This window comes from Salvelinus fontinalis, chromosome 42 (genome assembly GCF_029448725.1).
Source record: "Salvelinus fontinalis isolate EN_2023a chromosome 42, ASM2944872v1, whole genome shotgun sequence".
Classification (NCBI taxonomy): Eukaryota; Metazoa; Chordata; class Actinopteri; order Salmoniformes; family Salmonidae; genus Salvelinus; species Salvelinus fontinalis.
The window spans coordinates 5,226,807-5,250,681 of record NC_074706.1 but is presented as its reverse complement, the minus strand read 5'-3'; the positions used below and the strand labels follow the sequence as shown (position 1 = coordinate 5,250,681).

Here is a 23,875-nt window from a genome sequence, read left to right as displayed (position 1 = left end):
TTTTGACACATCCTTAAGATTCCTGGATTGCTAATGTGACTCACTCCATACACAGCTGTTCTGAAGGAGCAAACATAAGCAGCCTAGTGAAACTGAGGAGGGTGGTGGCGAAGCTGAAATAGCTCAGTGCATCTTAAGTGTTGAAGTGACCTCACCTCAGACTGTAGCAGGGCGGGTGAATCATTAATACATTTGCCACAGACAGATGTATTCATGATATTTTTCTCCACAAAGCTGAATTTCCTGAGATGGTATTCCCAAGTAAGCTAGGTTTTGGATACTGTAATGGCTGGCACACTGTGTAGCTGCAGCCTAATCAAACTACTGTACTTTCTAAACTCCACCAACTTAAAAATAACTAACTATCCACTAGTCTAGTCCTTGTAGTAGACAGTAAAGCCTAACTCATTTACCCTTTTGGGTAGCAAGTATTTAAACAAAAGCAACTAGAACAAACACAAATCTTACTCCACTGATATATTAAAATACCTGTTTGGATCAGATGTTTTTCTGTAGAAGAGTCATTGACATTTAGTTGTATATTATCAACAAAGTGCACGCTGTGTTCACTGTGAGCACTTTGTTATGATTACTACAGAGGGGTATACTACAAACAGGATCAAGGAGTTAGCCAGCTTATCTGATGTGCTACTTGGGTCAGCCATCATCAACAGGCAGAGCAAGAGAGCTGCTGGGCCCAGGGCCTTACGGGCCAATGAACTGTTCACACGGCCATGCCTTCCCCAAGCCTTCCTGTTCCACTCGCCCATCTTTCCAGTCAGAATCCACACTCCGCTCCACTCACAACAATTTTCCTCTGGAGGCCACCCTCGTTCCCCCTCTAGTTTGTTCAGAGTTCTGTTTTTCCCCCGCGTCAATCTTCCATGGTATTACCCTTCATAACAGAAGCATTACCTAATTTCTACCCTCAGGGTTATTTAAACATCAAAACACGTCTAAAAATAGGTCAGAGGAATTTATCCCAAGAAATTCCAGGAGCTCCTTGGGAGTTACTTTTGTCTCCCAGACCCTGTACATCCAATAGACTAGCTTTCACTCTGACTGGTCAAATTAGTTGCATAGGCCCGAGTGAGATTTCCCTGTCCTTGTGTCCACATTCCTAGACCTCTGCATTTTTTAATGGGAGAGGCTTCAAGCGGATATGGCCTATCTGGTTTTACCTTGAAGGTAACCTTCACCGAGTCAGGCATTTGAAACACTGGTTTTAATCAATTCATAAAAAAGGTAGAGGAGTTCAAAGCCCCCCCAAGGGAAGGAGGGTGGAGCCTTCAGCAAACTGAAACACCTGCAAAATGAAAGGGACTCCTGAGTGTCATGACCATGATCAAACCCAGGTAATGTACTCTGGTATCAGTTTCATAAAATAACCCCGTGTTTTATTTAGAACGGCACTAGACGGATGGAAAAGGTTCCTCCTGCATGACCTTACGTCTGTGTTAATGCGATTTTAATGAAAGATTGTGATGTGGCTCTTTGGCAGAATCAGTAATACGATTATAGGGGAGAGAGCCCGAGCAGCTTGCCAGACCGAATCATGGCCGTACACCCACTCTGGCCTGCCTGCCAACACCCAGCAAAAGCTGCAAAACCTCTTGGCGTGTTTATTTTTACAGGGTAAAATTATGTGGGGGAAGGAAAAGACAAAACATCTTAATTTGTGAGTGGTCATCAGTTGACCAGAGGAAGTCAAGCTGTTGCCATGGTGGACTGAACATAGCCCACCCGTCACGTCTGCACAAACTGATTGCCTGATTTAGTTTCACATGACAGCTTGATACTTCCTTTCTCAATGTCCTCATCTAAAAAAAAAAAAAATGTTTTAAAAAGAGGAATATGAGGTAGGGCTGGGCGATATGGCGTAAAAATCATAACTAATGAGCGATTCATTATATACACCAAGTTAGGCCTGCCCAACCCTCTTCCTGGATATCTACCGTCCTGTGGGTTCAGTCCAACCCTAATTTAACACACCTGATTCTACTAATTAGCTGCTCAACAAGACCTTAACTAGCTGAATCAGATATGCTAAATAAGGGTTGGACTGAACCTACAGGACAGTAGATCTCCAGGAAGAGGGTTGGGCAGCCCTGCAGTAAGTGCACAAAACATTAGGAACACCTTCGTAATATTGAGTTGTACCCCCCTTTGCCCTCAGAACAGCCTCAAAATGCATTCCACGGGGATGCTGGCCCATGTTGACTCCAATGCGTCCCACAGTTGTCAAGTTGGCTGGCTGTCCTTTGGGTGGTGGACCATTCTTGATAGACGGGAAACTTGAGCATGAAAAACCTGGCACCTACCATACCCCTTTCAAAGGCAATTAAATATTTTGTCTTGCCCATTCACCTGCTGAATGCACACATACACACAAGCCATGTCTCAAGGCTTAAATCCTTTTTAAACAGGTCTCCTCCCATTCATTTACACTGATTGAAGTGGATTTAGCAAGTGACATCAATAAACGGGATAGTTTACCTGAATTCACCTGGTCAGTCTCATGGAAAAGAGACACTGTGTATATCTTGATATTTTCAAAGTTATGGGTGATTCACAATATATATATTTTTTTATGTCCTCTAAATAAGCTTTGTAGCACAATTAACGCTCAATGCACTGCATTTCAAACAACCTGGGATAATTTATGCATTTAGGGTTTGTTAAATTATACCTAGGGTAAATATAAGCATTCAACCCTAAGACCCACTAATAATTACATTATTTTATTTTTAAAAATTGCTTAAAGTGCTTTTTGCAATATTCACTACTCTGGTTAAGTTTATGAAAATGCCCTTTGTTACTAAATTTACCAGAACCATGTACAACCACCAACTTCTGGTAGCAGCCATCATAGAATATGAACATCTCAAACACAAGCCCACCTGCTAGTGCAGGGGTAGGCAACCCTGTTCCTGGAGTGCCACAGGTACTGACAGATTGTTCCAACTCATACTTGAGTAAAGTACAAAGTAAAAGCTAAACATCAAATGTATAGCTTTTGATGCACAATTTCCTTTATAACTTAATTTTTTTTACAGCCAGGGGCACAATCCAACATAAATGCTTCCTCTGTAAATTATGTTTAAATGAGTCCACCAGATTAAAGGAAGTAGGGATGACCAGTGACGTTCTCTTGATAAGTGTGTGAATTGGACCTTTTTCCCTGTCCTGCTAAGCATTCAAATTGTAACTAGTACTTGTGTCTGGGAAAATGTATGGTGTAAAAAGTGCATCATTTTCTTTAGGGATGTAGTCTCAAATATAAATAGTAAATACCCCCCAAAACAACTTTAGTACTTAAGTAAAAATGAAGTACTTCCCACCACTGCACCTGACCAAATTGATCAGTTCAGTGATTGTCTAAATTCACACTTGGTCTTCCAGGTTAGTTAAATCAAAAACATGAAGTGTCTGCAGCACTCCAGGACTAGGGTTGCATACCCCTGTGCTAGTGAGTAGCCAGCTAATCTTTATATTTAAAGTCTTGCCAACTTGGATCTATTTGCTTGCTCACAAGGTTTAACAGTCTAACTGTTATGAACACGCCCTCCTAACATAGCCTGTTCACTTTGTTTAGATCAAGTGGCCTACCTGGATAAGACGCTCATTTCTCTGAATGAGAACGAGTTGCCAATGCCTTATATAATGCGTCTTTCTATGCTCATCTAGAACACATAAGTCTGTCTAAAATGCTGCTAGCGGTACCGCAATGCTGCATGCATCAAACTGAGCATTATTTTCCAAAATCATGTTCATTGACACGCCCGGTTTAGTAATGTCTGCTCGACATTTTGGGAGTTGAGACATAAGGGCCTTGTTAAAGGTTAAGTTCTCCTCTATTACAGTAAAATAACATCTTGATGCGTTTCGTTTTCCATGACTGATTATGTTGGACCAAATCTGAAATGCAAAGAGAGTTGAAACTGTTTGTTATTGTGTGGCAGGGGAGGGGCTTGGTGTGTGTGTGAGTGGGAAGGTACACAGCAGTGAAGGAGACGAGACCAAAAAGACAAACCCCCATAAAAATGAACAAATAACCTTGATTCTTGCCATACAGGCATTTGGAACATTGTGCTAAAACATTAATTAGATATCATCCAGCCCTACTAGAAGATACCATTATCAGAAATCAAGACTGAGTTTTAGTGGGTAATACTTCTCACAAGACAAAGCTCCCATGGAGATTTCAGGATGTTCTTTGAAAAGCAGACACTCAATTATGACCAATGAGAGAGACTAAACACTAACATAATGAAGGGTTAACATTATTATTTATTTTTTTAAGTGACTGACATGTTGAGATGGGGTTGGGTAACAGGGGGTACGGAGCGGGCAGACTTCCTATGGAGGAAACCACTTGAAACAGGAGCACATCCTCTGGCCTGTTCCTCCTCTAGTGGGCACTTCCATGTCACAGGCTAGCTCCCTGGCCAAGGCCCTGTTTGCACATTTCCTTCCAAAAAAAAAAAAAAAAAGACTTTCCGTTGCGGGACATCCCCTTAGGCGTAGAACTGAAAAGAGTGGCCCAGGGCCAAAGCTGGACCAGAGTAACTTGGGATTTTGGAACTTGAGCAAGACCCAGGGAATTCCAATTGAAGATCCTACAGCAGCGACTGGCCCAAGAGAGAGCGCAACATTCCTCATCCCTAGTCCCTACCTTATACAAACCTCAGCCTTCATCTAGCCTGGTTTCAGATCTGTTTGTCCTGTATAGCCAACGCCTACAGATCTGGGACCAGGCTACAGTTAATCACATGATATGTATACAGGCAGTGACACCAAATCTCTGGATGTTTACTGAAGACTAGCGTAATGCTGAATCTGCCCTTTCACAAAATAGCTTTTAACGTTGCCATGAAGCCAATGGGAGGCTCACATGCCGTGAGGATTATATGCCATATTAGAGAGCCCGAGTCAATTCCTCAGGTCAACATGGTCTGATTTCAATGGTGATAAATGACCATCATCTCACTGAATTCCCAGCCAAGCCTCTTTCCTTGTCAACCACAAAAGCAAAGACGCTAAAGGCAGATAAAACAAAGTCAAACAAGTACGGCTAATTGCTGAGACATTTTACTCTGATCTCAGACTGTAGGCAGGTTTCCATTGACCCAGGTATGTTCGACAAAAGCAATGTCGCAATTTTTTTTGAACAAAAAACGGCAGATATGAGAACTGAAGGCGCAATTTGCCTAAATGGGTAATGGAAACACTTCAAACATTGCATTTTTATTTGAAAATTGTTTTTTGACAGATATACTTTTTTAAAGGTGTGATGTCATTACGTGCAGCTGTTTTTTTAATCAGACAAGATAGTTAAATGGAATCACAACCTAGAAGGAAATTGTCACATCCATTTTCTATGCAAACTTCGTTTGTTGTTGATGACATTTAGGAAAAGTTAATGGAAACATAGCTAGTGAGGGACTATATATGGGTTAGCTGACCGTCACAAAAACAATGCACATGCTTCAATGGGGCAGAAGTTTGAGTTGTTGCGATTCTGGATGGCCAGATAGCTACCAACAATGACAAAAAACTGCCATGTGGTGAATCGTAAGCGACTCATTTCAGCTAGTTATGTCTATTCTTGACGATTTGACACATTTCATGGCAATGCTAACAAGGCAACAAAAAAATGCTAGCTAACCAACTGCAATGATGTATTTGAGACAAATACATTTGCTCAAGGAGCACTTATGTTTTCAATAAACATTGAAGATTAAATATAGTTTACATGTTAACAATCCAAGCCAACCGCCTGTTTTGCATGCGTCGATTGTTGCTGCTAAACAACCAACCAGTTTATTCAGTGCAGTCTGTCTCGAGACCTAGCAGCTGTCAGTCGATGCTCTGCTGTCTGAAACAGTTGTTCTAAGTAAATGTAGTGAGAACTTGGTGTTGGCTCAAGACTGACTTCACGCAGAGAAGTGAGTGAGTGCACAAAGCTGACACTGTAAACACTGGAGCAGTTTAGAGGTGTAAGAGACTGGTATAGACACCACATGCCACTTTACGCGGGCACACACTCCGCCAATCCCATCTTATTTATCGCTTAATAAGGACATAAAACCAGGTACACACTGCTACCTAAAATAAACGCTGTTCTTGATCTCAGACAAAGATGATCTTGACCCTCTGTTCAACCCACTTTGTATCAACTACAATCACATGTCTAGCTAGCTAACTAGGCTACGGCTATAGTGTAGAGCAGCCATATACAGTAAGCACATTAGGAAATAGGCTAGGCCTACAAGTCAAAGTTGATGCACAGCCAACTGCCTGCCAAATGAGTTTTTACATTTTTTTATCGTTTGTCATTTAGCAGACGACCTTATCCCGGTTGAATTAAAAGAGCAATTAGGGTTAAGCACCTTGCAACGGGACATCTACAGATGTTTTCACCTAGTTGGCTCGGGAATTCAAGCCAGCAAACTTTTGGTTACTGGCCCAACACCCTTAACCTCCAGGCTACCTGCTGCCATTTTGCTCTGCCTCTTGGCAGTTGAGTAATGTCAGAATGATTTGGTAGACATCTACAACACTAAACCTAGCCTATTTCTGTTCATTTCCATGAAATAAAACAGTAGCCTATTCACTGATTTGACATTCTAAAGGGGTTGTCACGCGCTGAAGACATGGATGTTGATTAAGGCAGCCCCCCGCACCCCTCTGGTTCAGAGGGGTCGGGTTAAATGCAGAAGACACATTTCAGTTGTACAACTGACTAGGTATCCCCCTTTCATCAAGTAGGATATTAAATCTGCTCTGCTTGTGGTCTTTGGTCTCAACAAATGTCTTCCAAAGGAGGCCCGTTACTAGGGGCCTATTCAGAATCTAGACATTTAAACAGATTAACAATATTGAAAAATGTATTGAACTTAGTAGGAAATCAACTAAATGCATTTAACATTCATTTGCCCAAGTTAATCATAAGTCATGAACAAACTAAATCAGCGATTTGCGTTTTGCACTCGTATGCCAACGGCTACACAGTGTACTATAGGTAATGAGGCTAATGATAACGGTCTTCTGGTAGAGATGGAAAGCATTTCTCAAAAACCTTTTCAATGAAATGTTACCCAAAACGTAGCCAATGCCTTTCTGGCAGAATGATATCATGATTATTTGCATCAATCCAGTAAACATTTGTTTAGCAAATTCTGAAATAACACAAGGGCTACAGAAACATTGATCGCCAAAAACACTCTCTGGCTGGTGCTCACCTACAATACAAGGTAACTTCACCAAAAATAATCAACATATTTTTCACAGATCTCAAAAGTAGTCTCTTGGTGTGGTTTAAGCATTGTGAGGACTTACAACATTAAATTGTTTTCCCAATAATTTATATTTACTTGTGTTATTTTAGAGCACAGGTGTCAAACTCATTCCACGGGGGGCCGAGTGTCTGCGGGTTTTCGCTCCTCCCTTGTACTTGATTGATGAATTAACATCACTAATTAGTTAGGAACTCCCCTCACCTGGTTGTCTAGGGCTTTATTGAAAGGAAAAACCAAAAACCTGCAGACACAAGGCCCTCCGTGGAATGAGTTTGACACCCCTGTTTTAGAGCAAACACTGGGAAAGCAGAAACAAAACAGAAATAAGATTTTAGAGCCCGATGTTACCAGCAAAAGATAGGCCCACTTCAACACAATGCCTGCCACACATACATCCACAGAGACCCCTGCAGAGAGCGAGCCTAGCAGGGTGATGCTCCATGTGGAGGCAGAGGGTGTGTACTGCCTGCATTATGAAATAAGCTCACCCTTCCATTCTAGAACCTTCAATTCTTTGTAATAACAATAGACCTAGGGTACATCAAATATATGTTATTGTTACAGTTATGCAGTGCAGCAGCAGGGCTCTCAGATGGCATCCCTACCGCCTAAACAGAAAAGTCAATGTTTATTTTCTTACAGTGGGAGTGTGGCCTACTGCAAACTAACCTCGGAAACACTATTTTTAGTCCGCTGCACTGAAGGTTAAGATGTTGACCTGAGCTATTCTGGGCTGCATCACCGATTGTAGTGAACCGATAAACTTTTAACAAGCTCATCACTGGCTTCTAATGAGACCAGTAGAGTACCAGTTACACTAGGAAGGGACAATCAATTGTCAAAGCAAGCAAGTGATCTCTCCTGGCCTGAACAACTAATTGTGTGGGCTACCTACAGCTACACTACTCTGCATTGTATTAAAGCTCACATGCAATGTGAATAACAGAGGTGGTTCTATTCCAAACAGTCCGTCTGAGGCTGCCCCAGAGAGTTCCGCTGCACATGTTGGTCCCTGATAACTCCCAAAATGGCCTGCAAAACAGAGGCCCGTCTGTGAAAGTCACGTTACTGTTTATTTTTAGAAATATTCTGTTTCTTCACTGGCTTTTCCAAATGGAACATGCAATCTCTTTGCACCTAGAAAAGGAGAGCTTAAAGTACACCAGTGTTGAGTGTAATGAAAAACACATTGGCATGCCTTGCTAGAAATCCTTGACTTATGACAAGGAAACCTCAGAGGCTTGCAGTGGGCTTAAAGCAGTACCCTCATACGGCACTACAAAAGTTGCACTCTAGGCAATATAGTTAAATCAGCGACTAAATTAAGTTAACCAATTTACCTGACATATCAGTGGTGTCTTCAGGGCTTTGTTCCAGCAATGAACAGGTAGCTGATTTCCTGAACTAACCTGTACCCCTGCACGTTGACTGTACCGGTATCACCTGTATATAGCCTCATTATTTTAAAGTGTTATTTATTTTATAAATATTTTAACTATATTTCTTGAACAGCATTGTTGGTTAAGGGCTTGTAAATAAGCATTTTACGGTAAGGTCTACACCTGTTGTATTCAGTGGATGTGACAAATAACAATTGATAATACCAGAGTTTAAGAAACCTGACCAATTCGACAGACCCAACCCACTGGGTTGGAGTGCATGGAGATTATGATATTTGCCCAGGTGAAGGTGTGCTCACAAATCAATCCATGATGACTGCGACTTATGTTTCAACCTTGTCACACACCCATAAGTCATTTGGATAGAATTTAGAGGCGATAACCTATCTTCAAGGAAAACCCTTTTCATTTTTACAAAGTACTCCATATGAATCGTGTTCTGGCCTCTAGACAATGGGTGAATGTTAACATCTGGGGATTTTGCAAGTTCATGCACACCAAATTGGGTTGACAACAGACCCACCTGTCAGTAATGTGTTCCAGTTTGGTCCATGTACAAAATGTTGAACACAGTTGAAACAAACTTTTGGTAGCTATAAACAAAGTTTAGGGCGATTGGATACAGCTGGTTGCAAGCAAAGAGTGAGCAATAACGTTATAATATTAACCATATAGCTTGCACAGTCCAAAAGGCAAACTTGCAACTGCATAGGGAGAGACCTGTCAACTAGCCAGCAACTCAATTTAACCATTCCAGGGCAATAAACTCAACTGCATAAAAACTCACGTTTTGTGGCATTGATGAGATTCTTTCCATCCTTGTAGAGTTCCTTGATAAATCTGTTGGTTTTGTCCAACTCTGCCTCGTGTGCCTTTATTTTCTCCCTGAAAACGGGACTGTCCAGGTAGCATTCGCTAAACTCCAACGGGTGTAATCCCATGTCTTTAACGTTAGGTAGTTGGCTAGGTCAGCTAGCTAGCATACAAAGCTGTAAAGCTGCTTTATAAAAACCACGCGCTAACTAGTTAGCCACCACCAACAAATGTCTTGGTGTCAAGCGGAAAAAAAAGTTACTTTAACCAACTAAACTGTTTTTTAGGGTGAGCAACTAGCTTGTGCTGTCCTCTAACTCGTTAGCTAGCAAACGTTAGCTACGTTTTGCTAGCTAGTGTTCCCAAATCATAACGTGTTTGGCTGACTTGCTAACTACTAGTTTCTAACTACAGCTAATTCACGAAGTAACTTGGCTAACATGTTAGTAGTAGTTGAAAAGGCGCATGGCATTCCTAAATGACCAACTATTTTGTTAACAGCAAACCATTATTTAGGTCGGGAAAAACTCAGTATATTCTTGCGTCAATCCAAGTTGTAGTCCACGTCGTCCAATATAGACATTCAATTGACAGTCGAAAGGAGAAACTCCTATTTGACAAATAGGCGTTGAGCTCAAGCCCTCCTCCCCAGACGCGGGATAGGGCGTTTATCCAATTGGCTGCCACCCACCTTCTGATTAATTCATACATTTGCCAACAATGTAAAATATTTACATTTTCTACAAAATACATACTTATAATACATCTAGCTGGTGTCCGTTTTTTATTATAATATTTCAGACGCTCTAACTTGATTCTCTTCACTCAGAACATCCACAACTTTTACACAATGGAATCATGGAAGATATCTTTGTTTCTACCCGTACTTATTTACTCAACGGACAGTTCTTATTATACCTAAGACAGTACAGTATAAAGATAGGCAGAAACTGCTACACCAATAGAAATCCCCGATCACGCTTTGTAGGCTAGCTAAACTCATGAGTAGAACGCGTCACCGGGTATAACGGTCGTTCAGGCCGTCAAATCAAAGGCACTCCTTCGAAATAAAGTTGTTTTTGACAAAAATGAAGACGTGTCAGTTTGTCACATTCACGAGGTTAGAGTAAAGATGTTCAACTACTTGAGACATGGTCTTCAATCTAGGCTGTGCCTTTAGATTTCGAGAAGATTAACAGCTAAGGAATCATTTTTCACTTCTCTTATTGATTTCTCTAAACCAAAACCACGGCCTGGTCTGTTGGTCTGCTTCGCAAGCGTTCCCGGAAGTCTAGCGATGTTGCGTCTCTGGGTTTAGAAACTCTTATTATACTTCACTGTCAGTGGTCTTCAGCTAACGGCGCTATCAGATGTTGCTAGCGCTACATTTTATACTGTTAATGTGATCATCGTTTATAACGTTACTGTTGTATTTAAATGCATGATTGTGTGATACATATATAGTAAGTCATCAACATCACTGAAAATTAAATTTTACACAATCTGCTGGCTATATTTAGCTAGTTAACATGCAGTAGTGGCTAAGTTAGCGACTAGTTTTGAAAATAATACCTAGTAGTTAGCTAGTGATATTGTATGATGAACACAACACTGCTAGTTAGCTACACTCTTGTATCATTTGATGTGGCTAGTATGTGTGCCATTTTGTACCGATAGTCTAGACTTATATAATTATAACGTTAGCTTGCTAGCTCGTGTATTGTGGTTACAACCAAAATATATTCTGCACACTTTTACAACCACAGCAACACAACACCTATTGATGATGACATTGTAGCTAGTTATGTAATTATCAAACTAAACTGCTCATCAGTGTGATTAATGTTGTGTGGCTATGCGTTTATGTTTCTGTGTGCCTAACAAATGTGGTCTCCTAACTCCCTGTGTGAAAGGAATGCCCAACACCAGCACCAGGCCTAAGCGTGGCAGACGGAACCGTCGGGTGCCCAGGGAGGACCCTGCCAGGAATGAGCTGGTGTCCAGGTCACTGGAGAGTGCCCAGCAGTGTCTGTTCAACCAAGACTATGGGACCGCCTTTGTCCACTACCTTCTCGTCCTCAACCTGGCTCCTGTGCTGAAGGACTTTGCCAGTGTGGGTAGCAAAGGAACCCCTGTATGCCAGGGCCCACCAACCCTGTTCCTGGAGTGCTACCCTCCTATAGGTTGTAACTAACCTGATTTTATTTTTTAACCAGCTAATTATTAGAGTCAGGTGCGCTATATTAGGGTTGGAGCGAAAACCTACAGGACTGTATCTCTCCAGGAACAGGTTTGGAGAGCCCTGCTGTAGGCTATACACCATTCAGCCTGTCTGACAATTGACATTCCCTTTGAACTTTCAGAATGTTTTTATTAGATTTGTATTTGTTTTCACATACACCTGATAGGTGCAGTGAAATGTGTTATTTTACAGGGTCAGCCATAGTATTATGGTGCTCCTTTAGCAAATTAGGGTTAAGTGCCTTGCTCAACCTTGTTGGCTCGGGTTTTCAAACCAATGACTCTGCGGTTACTGGCCCAGCGCTCTAACTGCTAGGCTACCTTTCGTTTTGACGTTGAAGTGTGTATTCTCTTTGCACGTTATAATATGAATGTTTACCACTGAAGGAAAAAGATAAGTGATGTCATTTGTAGATTAGTCCAATACATCACCAATAAAGTTTTTATAATGTGTGTTTTTTTTGTGTGTTTTCAGGAGTCCTTTAGGTTCACTCTGTTCAAATGGGCAGATGAGCTCGACTCTCTGGGGCGCATCCAGGACCTGTTTGACTGCTATGAACAGGCTCTGGAGCTCTTCCCTACTGATGAGGTCATCATCAACAGCATGGGCGAACACCTGTTCAGGTAGCCCTCACTCAACAGTCTGACTGTGTCTTGTCTGTAGGCTTGGGAACTGGGAAGACTTTACTAGTCAGGCTTACTAGGTTGACTTTACTAGTAGAGTTATGGTGGGGTAATATTGTACCTTAGGTTGTGCTCAATACCGGATCAAGACTGTAGTTATCTTTTCTTTCATGTCTTGCCAATGAAGTGTTTGTTTGCATGCAGTGGTGTAAAGTGATTGAACTAGCCAGACAGCACAGTGTCCTAGTATATGTGTCACAGTATTCTTAGATTGCTCACAATTGTTCCATTCCAATCTTCCATGCACGCTCCAGAATGGGATTCAGGGATGAGGCCGCTGGTCATTTCCACAAGGCCCTGAAGCTGAAGCCGGACTACCCTGAGGCCAAGGAGAATTTCTACCGCGTGGCCAACTGGCTGGTGGAGCGCTGGCACTTCCTGATGCTCAACGATCGCAGGAGGAACCAGAAATACCAGCAGGCCATCCAGAAAGCTGTTGAGGGAGGCTGCAACACTGTGTTAGATATAGGCACAGGGACCGGTATCCTCGGGTGAGATTTCTTTCTGCCTATTACAGTTAAAGGGATAGTTCATCAAATGAAAAAATGACATACTGCTTTTCTTAACCTGCAAGAGGTCTTTGGACATTTGTGCCGTAAATGCTAAAAGGGTAGCATTTGGAAACAGTGCCAGCCACTGCCAGGAAAACTAAACCAAAGCATGGGTTGCGGTCATTGCTGTACATTCCTTACAGGGTATAGAAACCAATGTCATTTTGTAATTTGGGTGAGCTATCCTTTTAAGTGCATCTTTTGTTTTATTACAGTGGCTATGCTGTATGAATAATTAGGTTAAAGTTTTACAATCTTAATGGTTAGTATTTATCCCAGAGAAATCTACACATCTCTGGGATTGACTACGTTTGTGTTAAAAACACTAACTGTCATGGCTGTGGTCTGTCCATTTCTATTCGTTTGTTACTGCTTGTAATCCTTGTTCCTCTCCGGTCTCTCTATGGACAGAATGTGTGCTAAGAAGGCAGGGGCGGCTGAGGTGTACGCCTGTGAGCTGTCCAAGACCATGTACGAACTGGCCTGTGAGGTGGTCACCGCTAACGGAATGAACGGACGCATCAAGATCCTCCATATGAAGTCGCTGGAGATGGAAGTGCCTAAAGACATCCCTAAGAGGTGACCATTCACCTTCCCTCCTACTCTGACATCTGTATGGGCCAGTTTCCTGGACATAGATTAAGCCTAGTCCTGGACTAAAAAGACACGGAGACTCTCCATTGAGCATGGGCATCAGTCCAAGACTTAATTTAACCCCGTACAATGTCAAGACAGCAGAGTCGCTGCCCATCTTCTAAAAACGTCTGAAACCCTACTTCTTTAAAAATTATCTTGAATAAATTCCATATCCTCTCCCAAAATAATATGCAAGTAATGCACTTGTCTTTTCCTACTAGAACTGACTATGCTGATAACTACTTTGTTGAGGGAAAATGTATTTGCTACAATTGTGATATGTTGTCTCACCTAGCTTACTTTAAGATGAATGCACTAATGTAAGTCGCTCTGGATAAGAGCTTCTGCTAAATGACTAAAATGTAGTCTGTGGCCTGGAAACTGTCCCTATGCGTCCTCCTCTAATGTGTATGTACCGTTTGTGTGATGTGTTTTCTGTGGTAGGGTATCGCTGGTTGTCACCGAGACTGTGGATGCCGGCCTATTTGGTGAAGGTATTATAGAGAGCCTTATACACGCCTGGAATCATCTGCTTTTGCCTCCACAGGTAATTAACTAGTATAGGCAGCCATTTTGAGGATTACTTTTGTGTTCATACTGAGTTCCAACACTGTAGTGAATACAAGCCACCCTTTAGTGGGTGAAAGCATTACCATGATTAGTAAGTAACATTAATTGGTTTTAGTATTGACTATTTATTTCCCAACACTTTCTCATAACATTTTCAGTTTCATTACAACCATGGATTTAGATGCCAGTCATGTTCATGTTTTTAATTCATTTAACAGGATTGTCTGTCTCTCAATTCAACACAAGTGATCGCTAAAGTAATCTTCAAGAGGCTTTACCTATATTGTTGTGTCACAATCACAATTGTAAAACATGATTATGGAGCATCAATCCTCTTATATTAAATGTCCTTTATCCAGCCAAATCCTTTGTTTATTGGCAAAGAGATTAATCCAAAATCATTTTTAAGGTTACAGTAGGAGGCTACAGTACCAATCAACCACCTTCCTCAATATCATAATGCTGCAGCCAATATAAGTCAACAGTGCCATCTATGGTCTCAATGCGATAATACATTTGAGGTAAAAAAAAAAAAAAGGATAGATGAAAATCATAAATACAGACAAGTGCATTTAGTAAACATATATTATAAATTGCAACAACAACCAAAATCCTATTATAGCAAAGTTAATGGCATGAGGCCTGATGTATGAAGACGTGAAGGCTCACTTTCTGCAGAGCACCCAGGACCCATCCAGGCCTCCCTCCCAAACAGGCCGGGTCATCCCTGCTGGAGCCACTGTGTTTGGGATGGCTGTCCAGTGCCTGGAGATCCGCCGCCATCACAGGTGACCTGTCCCTCTGTTGTTAATAAAGGCTAACTTAAGTCAGTCAGACATTGTTCTTCAATGATGGATTTAGTGGTATAATTTATTTAGCACGTTTCAATGCCTCAGCGTTTAGAGCAGTAGACCAAACATCAACAAGTTCAACATGTTATTCACCTTTTCGTGTCCTTATCTGTTGGAATATTTAATTGTCGACATGGAACAACAGCTGAAGGCCATATGTCCCTGGAGGTAGTATGTGTGTGTGTGTGTGTGTAAACAGACACCGGTGTTAATATTCATGTCATACCATCTATTTATAACCATGTGCCTGCAGGCTGTGTGTGTCTGAGGTGGGAGGCCTGGCCATGGCTGCAGCCGGAGAGCTCCACAGCCCAGTAAGCTGCAGCTCAGAGGATGACTCCACAGAGCCCTACACCACAGAGAGACTGAGCAGACTGCCTGGAGGCTACACGCCTCTCACTGAACCCTTCAATGCCCTGGACATAGACTTCAACAACGTGCAGGTCAGCGGCAGTAGAGCGTCTTTATGTGTACATGGATAACATATAAACCAGAATTACATATCTATGGGGAACTGTTAGTTATCATCAACAACTACGACTTACAGTGGCATTGCTGTCTGTAGATTCTGTATATTGATAACAAAACAATATCTCGTATGTCAAAAGCCTCATACTCTCTCAAGCTTTTCAAAATCGAACAAGCTAGTTTGCGTGATATTTGGCTATAGGTTCCAAGAATACATGAGCAGTGATTGTATTATGCTATGCTAACTGTACCCCAGGAGCTGGAGGGTCTGTGCTCCAGGGAGGTGAGCCGGGTGCGTCTGCCTGTAACTGGGGAGGGTCTGCTGGACGCCCTGGCCGTGTGGTTCCAGCTCCACCTGGACCAGGAGAGTAGCCTGTCCACCGGCCCTAAGGAGGACACCTGCTGGGAGCAGGCCATCTACCCCGTTCAGACACCACACAGTAGGATCATTTATATAAGACATGAATGTACACTGAGTGTACAAAACATTAGGAACACCTTCCTTTTTTTTCCCTCAGAACAGCCTCAATTTGTCGGGGCATGGACTCTGTAAGATGTCGAAAGTGTTCCACAGGGATGCTGCCCATGTTGACTCTAATGCTTCCCACAGTTGGCTGGATGTCCTTTGGGTGGTGGACCATTCTTTATACACACAGGAAACTGTTGAGTGTGAAAAACCCATCAGTGTTGCAGTTCTTGACACACTCAAACCGGTGCTCCTGGCACCTACTACCATACCCCATTGAAATGAACTTAAATCTTTTGTCTTTCCCTTTCACCCTCTGAATGGCACACATACACAATCCATGTCTCAAGGTTTGAATATCCTCCTGCACTTCAACACCGATTTGAAGTGGATTTAACAAGTGACCTCAATAACGGATTAAAGCTTTCGCCTGGATTCACCTGGTCAGTCTATATCCCTCAAACTCAACTCTGGACCTTCAAGCCAGTTCCACTGCTTTTTTTTCATTGTTCTCCTCTAATCAGGGACTGATTTTTAGACCTGGGACATCAGGTGGGTGCAATGAATTATCAGGTAGAACAGAAAACCAGCAGGCTCCGAACCTCGTAGGGTAAGAGGTGAGTACCCCTGGTCTATTTCATGGAAAGAGCAGGTGTTCATAATGTTTTGTACACTCAGTGCCTATACACATGCAGTGAGGTAGTATATTTAGACAACTGCACACTACTCCACTGTAGGTGTATGATGTATTGTTGCAGTGCGTAGGGAGCAGTGCGTAGGGAGCAGTGCGTAGGGAGCAGTGTGTAGGGAGCAGTGCGTAGGGAGCAGTGTGCATAAACATCTCTACGTAGATCCCTCTAATCATACAGTAGAGATGCACAGAATGCACTGTAGAGACTGATCAAGTTCTACACAGATTCTGCTGACATCCACTCAGAACAACTATTGCAGTAATAAATGACACATATATTACATACTGTACATAATATATACAAATAGTGTTCTTGCATATTCCGCTGTAATATTTGTCCCCTTCTGATGTTTGCAATGCAAATCCCCATTCCGTCAAACGGGGGCAGTAGGCTACATATAGAAGGAACCTATTCCATTGAAGACAGTAGGCAATGACTGAAGTCAACTTACACTGTAACCTCAAGGCTGTTATTGGTTGTCTTTGGTTTGTCTAGCTGGATTTCACAACCATGAACATTCAAATGGATTGAATGAATTCTACGCAAATTGGCTTGACCTTTGTCTGCAAGCAATTCTGTCCTCCTTTATGTTGTCAGGCTATTGTGCTCCTTCCAGACGTAGAACAACAAAGTGAAGTTGTACCGTGGTGTTGTCATTGAGATGCACCATCATTCAGCTGCTGAGCTCAGTGTTTCTGTACACCAGTTTTGCTAATTGACAGGGGCAGCGTCTAGGGACCCACCAGACACCATCCCCACTATTTTTCCCGATGATCGTCGACATCTGTGGCGAGACAGACGGGTGCACCGGGACCGCCTGTGACACTCTTTAGTGTTCATGAATCTCTTATAGGCTATACATGTATTTTCCCCAAACGCCCCCTGACAACGACAAGCCACACGTTGCCGTGATGACACAAACAGATGTTATTCCTACAGGAATCTCTCTCTGTCTCTCTGTCTGTGTGCCTCCCTCCCTCCGGAATCTCATTTCCCTCACTCCCCTGCTCCTACCCCTCTCTTCCTCTCCCTCTTTCTTTTTGTGCAGTGGCAAAGCATCTTGTTCCATGCCAGTTCTGTTTACTTGTTGTTGTGGTTCATGAATAAACAGTAATGTGTGCAACAAGGCCTTATAAAAAAGAAAGGAATCAACTTGTTACTTATGATATGCCAAGAATTTGTACTTCATTTGCAATTTTACGTGCTTTATTTATTAGACTTGGAAAAGGGTCAAACACTTCAAAACAAATGTACATACAGTGAGTGTACAAGACATTATGAACACCTGCTCTTTCCATGACAGACTGACCAGGTGAATCCAGGTGAAAGCTTTGATCCCTTATTGATGTCACTTGTTAAATCCACTTCAATCAGTGTAGATGAATGGGAGGATACAGGTTTAAGAATTGAGACATGGATTGTGTATGTGTGCCAGGGTGAATGGGCTAAACATTTAAGTGATGGTGCAACGCATTGGATTGTTGTTTATTCAATGTCAATAGGTTTGTATCTGTCCTTATTCAAATAAACCATGAAATGTCTCGTCAGATTTTCCCCTGAGGCCTGGTGACGAGCTCATCGTGGAGATCTCCTGCCGGGACGCCTACCTGAGACTCTGCAGTGTTGCCGTAGCGAGAGACGGACAAGAGTTCCGTCTAGACGACTGTCTGGATCCAGACGAACCTAGAAACAACCCAGGCCCGAGCAGCAATCCCAACCCAAGCCTTAACGCCGAGGCAGAACTGTGCAGCGCCCTAGCTTGCCTCGGGACAGAGCAGAGCAGTGGACCTCGAGACTACACTATGCTGGAGTGTGCTGAAATGGCCCTCCTCAACAACCAGCCCTACCACGATAGTTTCCGCAGGGCACTGGCTAAACTCATCACCAATCTGAAGGACGCTCGTTCTGTCCAGGGTCCCAGCCAGGGTCAAGGGTTAGAGGTCATGCCTCTCACTGACCCCCCCAGTGGCCCTATGGACCCTGGTCCAGACCCCTTCTATGTGCTGGACGTGTCCGAGGGCTTCTCTGTTCTCTCCCTCATGGCAGCCAGTCAGGGCCAGGTGAAGGCCTATAGTTCGGTAGAGAAGACCCAGCACCAGGCGGTGCTCAGGAGGCTGGCCAGGGCCAACGGTGTCCCAGAGGAGGCTCTCGAGTTCTGGCTGAACCAGGTGGAGGACGAGCAGGCGGTGCTCCAGAGACCCTCGAGGGAGAAGCTGTGGAGCGCCATTATATTAGACTGTGTGGAGACCTGTGGCTTAGTGAGGCAGAAGCTGATGGAGAAAGCCACCCTAGCCAGGTAGGAAGATGGAGCAAGTGTTGCTGGGAAATATAGTTTTGGTAGACTACTTGGGTTTGGAAGAATCTGTCCCTTTTTTGTACAAATGTTTGATTGTTTTGGTGGGGTCCATCCATGGCAGGTGCCTGTTGGAGGACGGCGGTCAGATCTTCCCAGAGAGAATAGTGTTGTACGGGATGCTGGTGGAGTCTGACACCCTGCTGCTGGAGAGTGCTGTCCAGGGCCAGGCGCCTACACTGGGCTTCAACATCGCCCCGTTCATCAACCAGTTCACTGTGAGTTACTGACACACCTCCCCAGATCCGCTGCATGCATACTGTGTCTCCCCACCTGCCTTGCATATGTCGTCACTAGGGCCTGAGGTTTTAATGATATAGTTAAGCAATAAGGCCAGAGGGGTTGTGGTATGTGGCCAAGGGCTGTTCTTATGCACGATGCAACACAAAGTGTCTGGATACAGCCCTTAGCTGTGGTATGTTTGCCAGATACCACAAACCCCCAAGGAGCCTTATTGCTATTATAAACTGGTTATTAAAGCAGTAAATATGAATGTTTTGTCATACCTGTGGTATACAGTCTGATATACCACAGCTTTCAGTGAATCAGCATTCAGGCCTCAAACCACACCGTTTATATATAATATATATATATCTCTTTACACCGTGTACAAAACAATAGCAACACCAGCTCTTTCCACGACAGACTGACCAGGTGAATCCAGTTGAACGCTATGATTCCGTATTGATGTCACTTGTTAAATCCAATCAGTGTAGATGAAGGGGGAGGAGAAAGGTTAAAGAAGGATTTTTAAGCCTTGAGACAATTGAGACATGGATTGTGTATGTGTGTCATTCACAGGGTGAATGGGCAAGTCAAAATATTTAACTGCCTTTTAAACGGGGTATGGTAGTAGGTGCCAGGCGCCCTGGTTTGAGTGTGTCAAGAACTGCAACGCTGCTGGGTTTTTCACACTGAATCGTTTCCCGTGTGTATCAAGAATGGTCCACCACCCAAAGGACATCCAGCCAACTTGACACAACTGTGGAAAGCATTGGAGTCAACATGGGCCAGTCCATGCCCCGACAAATTGAGGCTGTTCTGAGGGCAAGCACCATGCTCTACCAACTGAGCTACAGAGGACCGAGTCCGCTCACATTGTCAGGAAACCTCCTGGCTCTAGTCACGCTCCCCAGCTCTAAATGTGCATGCACTATACTCTGATAACTTACAAAGTCGTATAGTAAATTTACTGCATGGTTAGGGGGAAAAGTATGGTCAACTCAGAAATTCATTTTACGTGACACAACTCCCAAACCTTTCTCGCTCAACATGTCTCCTCTCCTCTCATATCTGGTATTCCCTCTCATGTCACTGATGCAATAGTCATAGTATTGACAGCTGCCTCAATGTTCTTTGTACCTTGCATCATTCTTCTGATTCAAAGGACAGGCTCCTGAGACACACCAACATGTTGCCTGAGGGTTGTAACATCTTCACTCAAGATGGCTGCTGACATATAATGCCATCTTGTTTTCTTATAGTTTCTTTCGCAGTACTGTTAGTGGTTCTCGGTCTGCTGTATTGCAGTTGCGCTCAAGTGAACCAATTTGAAAGGGCACAATACATTTAAACTGTCCTTTTACAAGTCAAATTTTGCTTGTAATGCAACCTTCTACGTTGAGACTTCTCTTTTTTTATTTTTTTATCGGGATTTCCGTCCGTATTTACGGGAAGCTGAGAAATCCTTTTCAGTTGTCCGTCTTTTCCGGTGTCTTGTTGGCGCTCTAATTTTCGGCGTTGGCTCCGGCGGGACGGCAGTTTGTTTAAACAGATGTTGTCTCTGAAGAGCTTAGACAAGGGCACGCCATAGCACGACTGTCACGCTGGGGAAAGCATTCATTCACACGGCTTCACGTAAGGACATCCCTACCTGGATCCATCACTAAGCATTACATCAATGACATCAAACGGAGAGCGGCGGAGACACCGGGAGCTGTGACAGGGAGGAGGAGGCGGCACTCGTTTGTTCTCTGTGACAGACACTCCCACTCTGTCGCTCGATCAGAACTCTCCTCCTGCTTTCTAGAGCGGTGCGTTGCAGCAGGTCACATGATGCACATGACTCTAAAGGAGTTCTAAGAGTTGGAGATTTTGTTAAAAACACCTGACAACTAGTGAAACTAGCTGGAGAGGTTTGGGAAATACTGAACTAGACTACATGGACTGCCTTGTCATTCTGTTTAAAGGAGTTGAATTAGTCTCAGATGTAGGGTTGTATAGATGTCCGCTGAATGGACATATGATATGATATCTCTCCTTCCTAGGTTCCAGTCCATGTGTTTCTGGACTTGTCCACTCTGCAATGTAGACATCTCAGTGACTCTGTAGAACTCTTTATCCTGGACCTCATGAACACCAACGCCAACTATACCAACAGAGACGTCAAGGTAAAGACCCAACAGATTAATTTAGTTATAGATACATTATCAGATATTGTCTGAAACATTCATATAAAAAAAAAACATGGTAAATGGCACCATTGTCTGCTTACACATTATACTGAGGATAACACTGAGTTGCTAGATTCCTTGGCAGTGTCAGTACTTCCACTGAGCTGTGGCCCTGACCATAGAAATAAACTCAGCAAAAAAAGAAATGTCCCTTTTTCAGGACCGTGTCTTTCAAAGATAATTCGTAAAAATCCGAATAACTTCACAGATCTTCATTGTAAAGTGTTTAAACAGTTTCCCATGCTTGTTCAATGAACCATAAACAATTAATGAACATGCACCTGTGGAACGGTCGTTAAGACACTAACAGCTTACAGACGGTAGGCAATTAAGGTCACAGTTATGAAAATTTAGGACATCAGAGGCCTTTCTACTGACTCTGAAAAACACCTAAAGAAAGATGCCCAGGGTCCCTGCTCATCTGTGTGAACGTGCCTTATGCATGCTACAAGGAGGCATGAGGACTGCAGATGTGGCCAGGGCAATAAATTGCAATGTCTGTACTGTGAGACACCTAAGACAGCGAGACAGGACGGACAGCTGATCGTCCTCGCAGTGGCAGACCACGTGTAACAACACCTGCACAGGATCGGTACATCCAAACATGACACCTGAGGGACAGGTACAGGATGGCAACAACAACTGCCCGAGTTACACCAGGAACGCACAATCCCCCATCAGTGCTCAGACTGTCCGCAATAGGCTGAGAGAGGCTGGACTGAGGGCTTGTAGGCCTGTTGTAAGGCAGGTCCTCACCAGGAATGACCGGCAACAACATCGCCTACAGGCACAAACCCACCGTCGCTGGACCAGACAGGACTGGCAAAAAGTGCTCTTCACTGACGAGTCGTGGTTTTGTCTCACCAGGGGTGATGGTCGGATTCGCATTTATCGTCAAAGGAATGAGCGTTACACCGAGGCCTGTACTCTGGAGCGGGATCGATTTGGAGGTGGAGGGTCCGTCATGGCCCGGGGCGGTGTGTCACAGCATCATCGGACTGAGCTTGTTCTCATTGCAGGCAATCTCAACACTGTGCGTTACAGGAAAGACATCCTCCTCCCTCATGTGATACCCTTCCTGCAGGCTCATCCTGACATGACCCTCCAACATGACAATGCCACCAGCCATACTGCTCGTGATTTCCTGCAAGACAGGAATGTCAGTGTTCTGCCATGGCCAGCGAAGAGCCCAGATCTCAATCCCATTGAGCACGTCTGGGACCTGTTGGATCGGAGGGTGAGGGCTAGGGCCATTCCCCGCAGAAATGTCTGGGAACTTGCAGGTGTCTTGGTGGAAGAGTGGGGTAACATCTCACAGCAAGAACTGGCAAATCTGGTGCAGTCCATGAGGAGGAGATGCACTGCAGTACTTCATGCAGCTGGTGGCCACACCAAATACTGACTGTTACTTTTGATTTTGACCCCCCTTTGTTCAGGGACACATTATTCAATTTCTGTTAGTCACATGTCTGTGGAGCTTGTTCAGTTTGTCTCAGTTGTTGAATCTCATGTTCATACAAATATTTGCACGTTAAGTTTTGCTGAAAATAAACGCAGTTGAGGACATTTTCTTTTTTTTGTTGAGTTTACAATTACTATTTTATTGATTACAATAGTCTATTTCTATGGCCCTGACTCTGTGTTTTTCTCCCAGGTCCAGGCTAGTGCCTCAGGCAGGGTGACTGCTGTGCCCTTCTGGTACCAGATCCACCTGAACGAGGAGATCAGCGTGAGCACCTTCAACCAGGACTCCCATTGGAAGCAGGCTGCCGTGGTGCTGCACCAGCCCCTGGCAGTGAGGGAGGGAGACTGGGTACGACTGGCCGTCACCCTGCAGAAGAGCTCCATCTCCATATCAGCCAGTATAGAGGAAGAGGCTGGGGAGACCGGGACTGTGGATTCTGTTAGAGAGTCCGCTCAGTGACTGTCTGTGATATGAACAGTACAAGAGTCAACTTCATAAGTGTTTTAAAGGAGGGAGTTGTGGTGCTTTTGATTCTACAAGAGCATCAAGTCCACTCAGTCTTACTGGGAGAGGTAAAGGTATCACTCTGGATTCTATATTATGAGTGTGAACTGCATACATGTCGAGGAGGGGAAGGGATTGGACTATGTATTCTCCGGAAGCGCCAGCTCTAAAATAGCTACCATCTCAATATGCCTTCTCTCAGGACTTTCACAAAGACATTTACATGTTTTATGATGTGCTTATCTTGAGACGTTTTGGTCTTCAGTGTGTTCATAATCTTGTTTTGGAATGACGTCTCTAGATTATGGTTGCAGTCCGAATTAAAATGTTTCGTATCGGCACTTGCATTTTATCTCCAAAATTAATAATTTAGAAATCAAAGAAAATCATAATGAACAAACAAGGCACTTGGTGTCATCAACATTGT

The 23,875-nt window shown here is 43.5% G+C and overlaps 2 protein-coding genes across 2 annotated transcripts in view; one reads left to right on the top strand and one right to left on the bottom strand.

Annotated features, from left to right (window-relative positions):
- The window catches only part of LOC129840937 (rho GTPase-activating protein 10-like), a 69,611-nt gene extending 59,469 nt beyond the window's left edge, over window positions 1-10,142 (bottom strand). The window contains exon 1 of the mRNA XM_055908985.1: window positions 9,489-10,142. Within this exon, the coding sequence (XP_055764960.1) occupies window positions 9,489-9,642 (154 nt within the window). The 5' untranslated portion in view covers window positions 9,643-10,142. The remainder of the gene's footprint in view (window positions 1-9,488) is intronic.
- Window positions 10,143-10,665: 523 nt separating this feature from the next.
- Window positions 10,666-23,789, top strand: LOC129840936 (protein arginine N-methyltransferase 9-like). The gene is given in 14 exon segments (XM_055908984.1): window positions 10,666-10,977; window positions 11,428-11,627; window positions 12,231-12,379; window positions 12,694-12,930; window positions 13,402-13,569; window positions 14,071-14,173; window positions 14,875-14,984; window positions 15,301-15,490; window positions 15,772-15,955; window positions 18,222-18,969; window positions 19,091-19,244; window positions 21,294-21,416; window positions 23,134-23,385; window positions 23,388-23,789. Coding segments are annotated over 13 exon segments (2,847 nt in total). The 5' UTR covers window positions 10,666-10,977; window positions 11,428-11,429; the 3' UTR covers window positions 23,619-23,789.
- The last annotated feature ends 86 nt before the right edge of the window (window positions 23,790-23,875 follow it).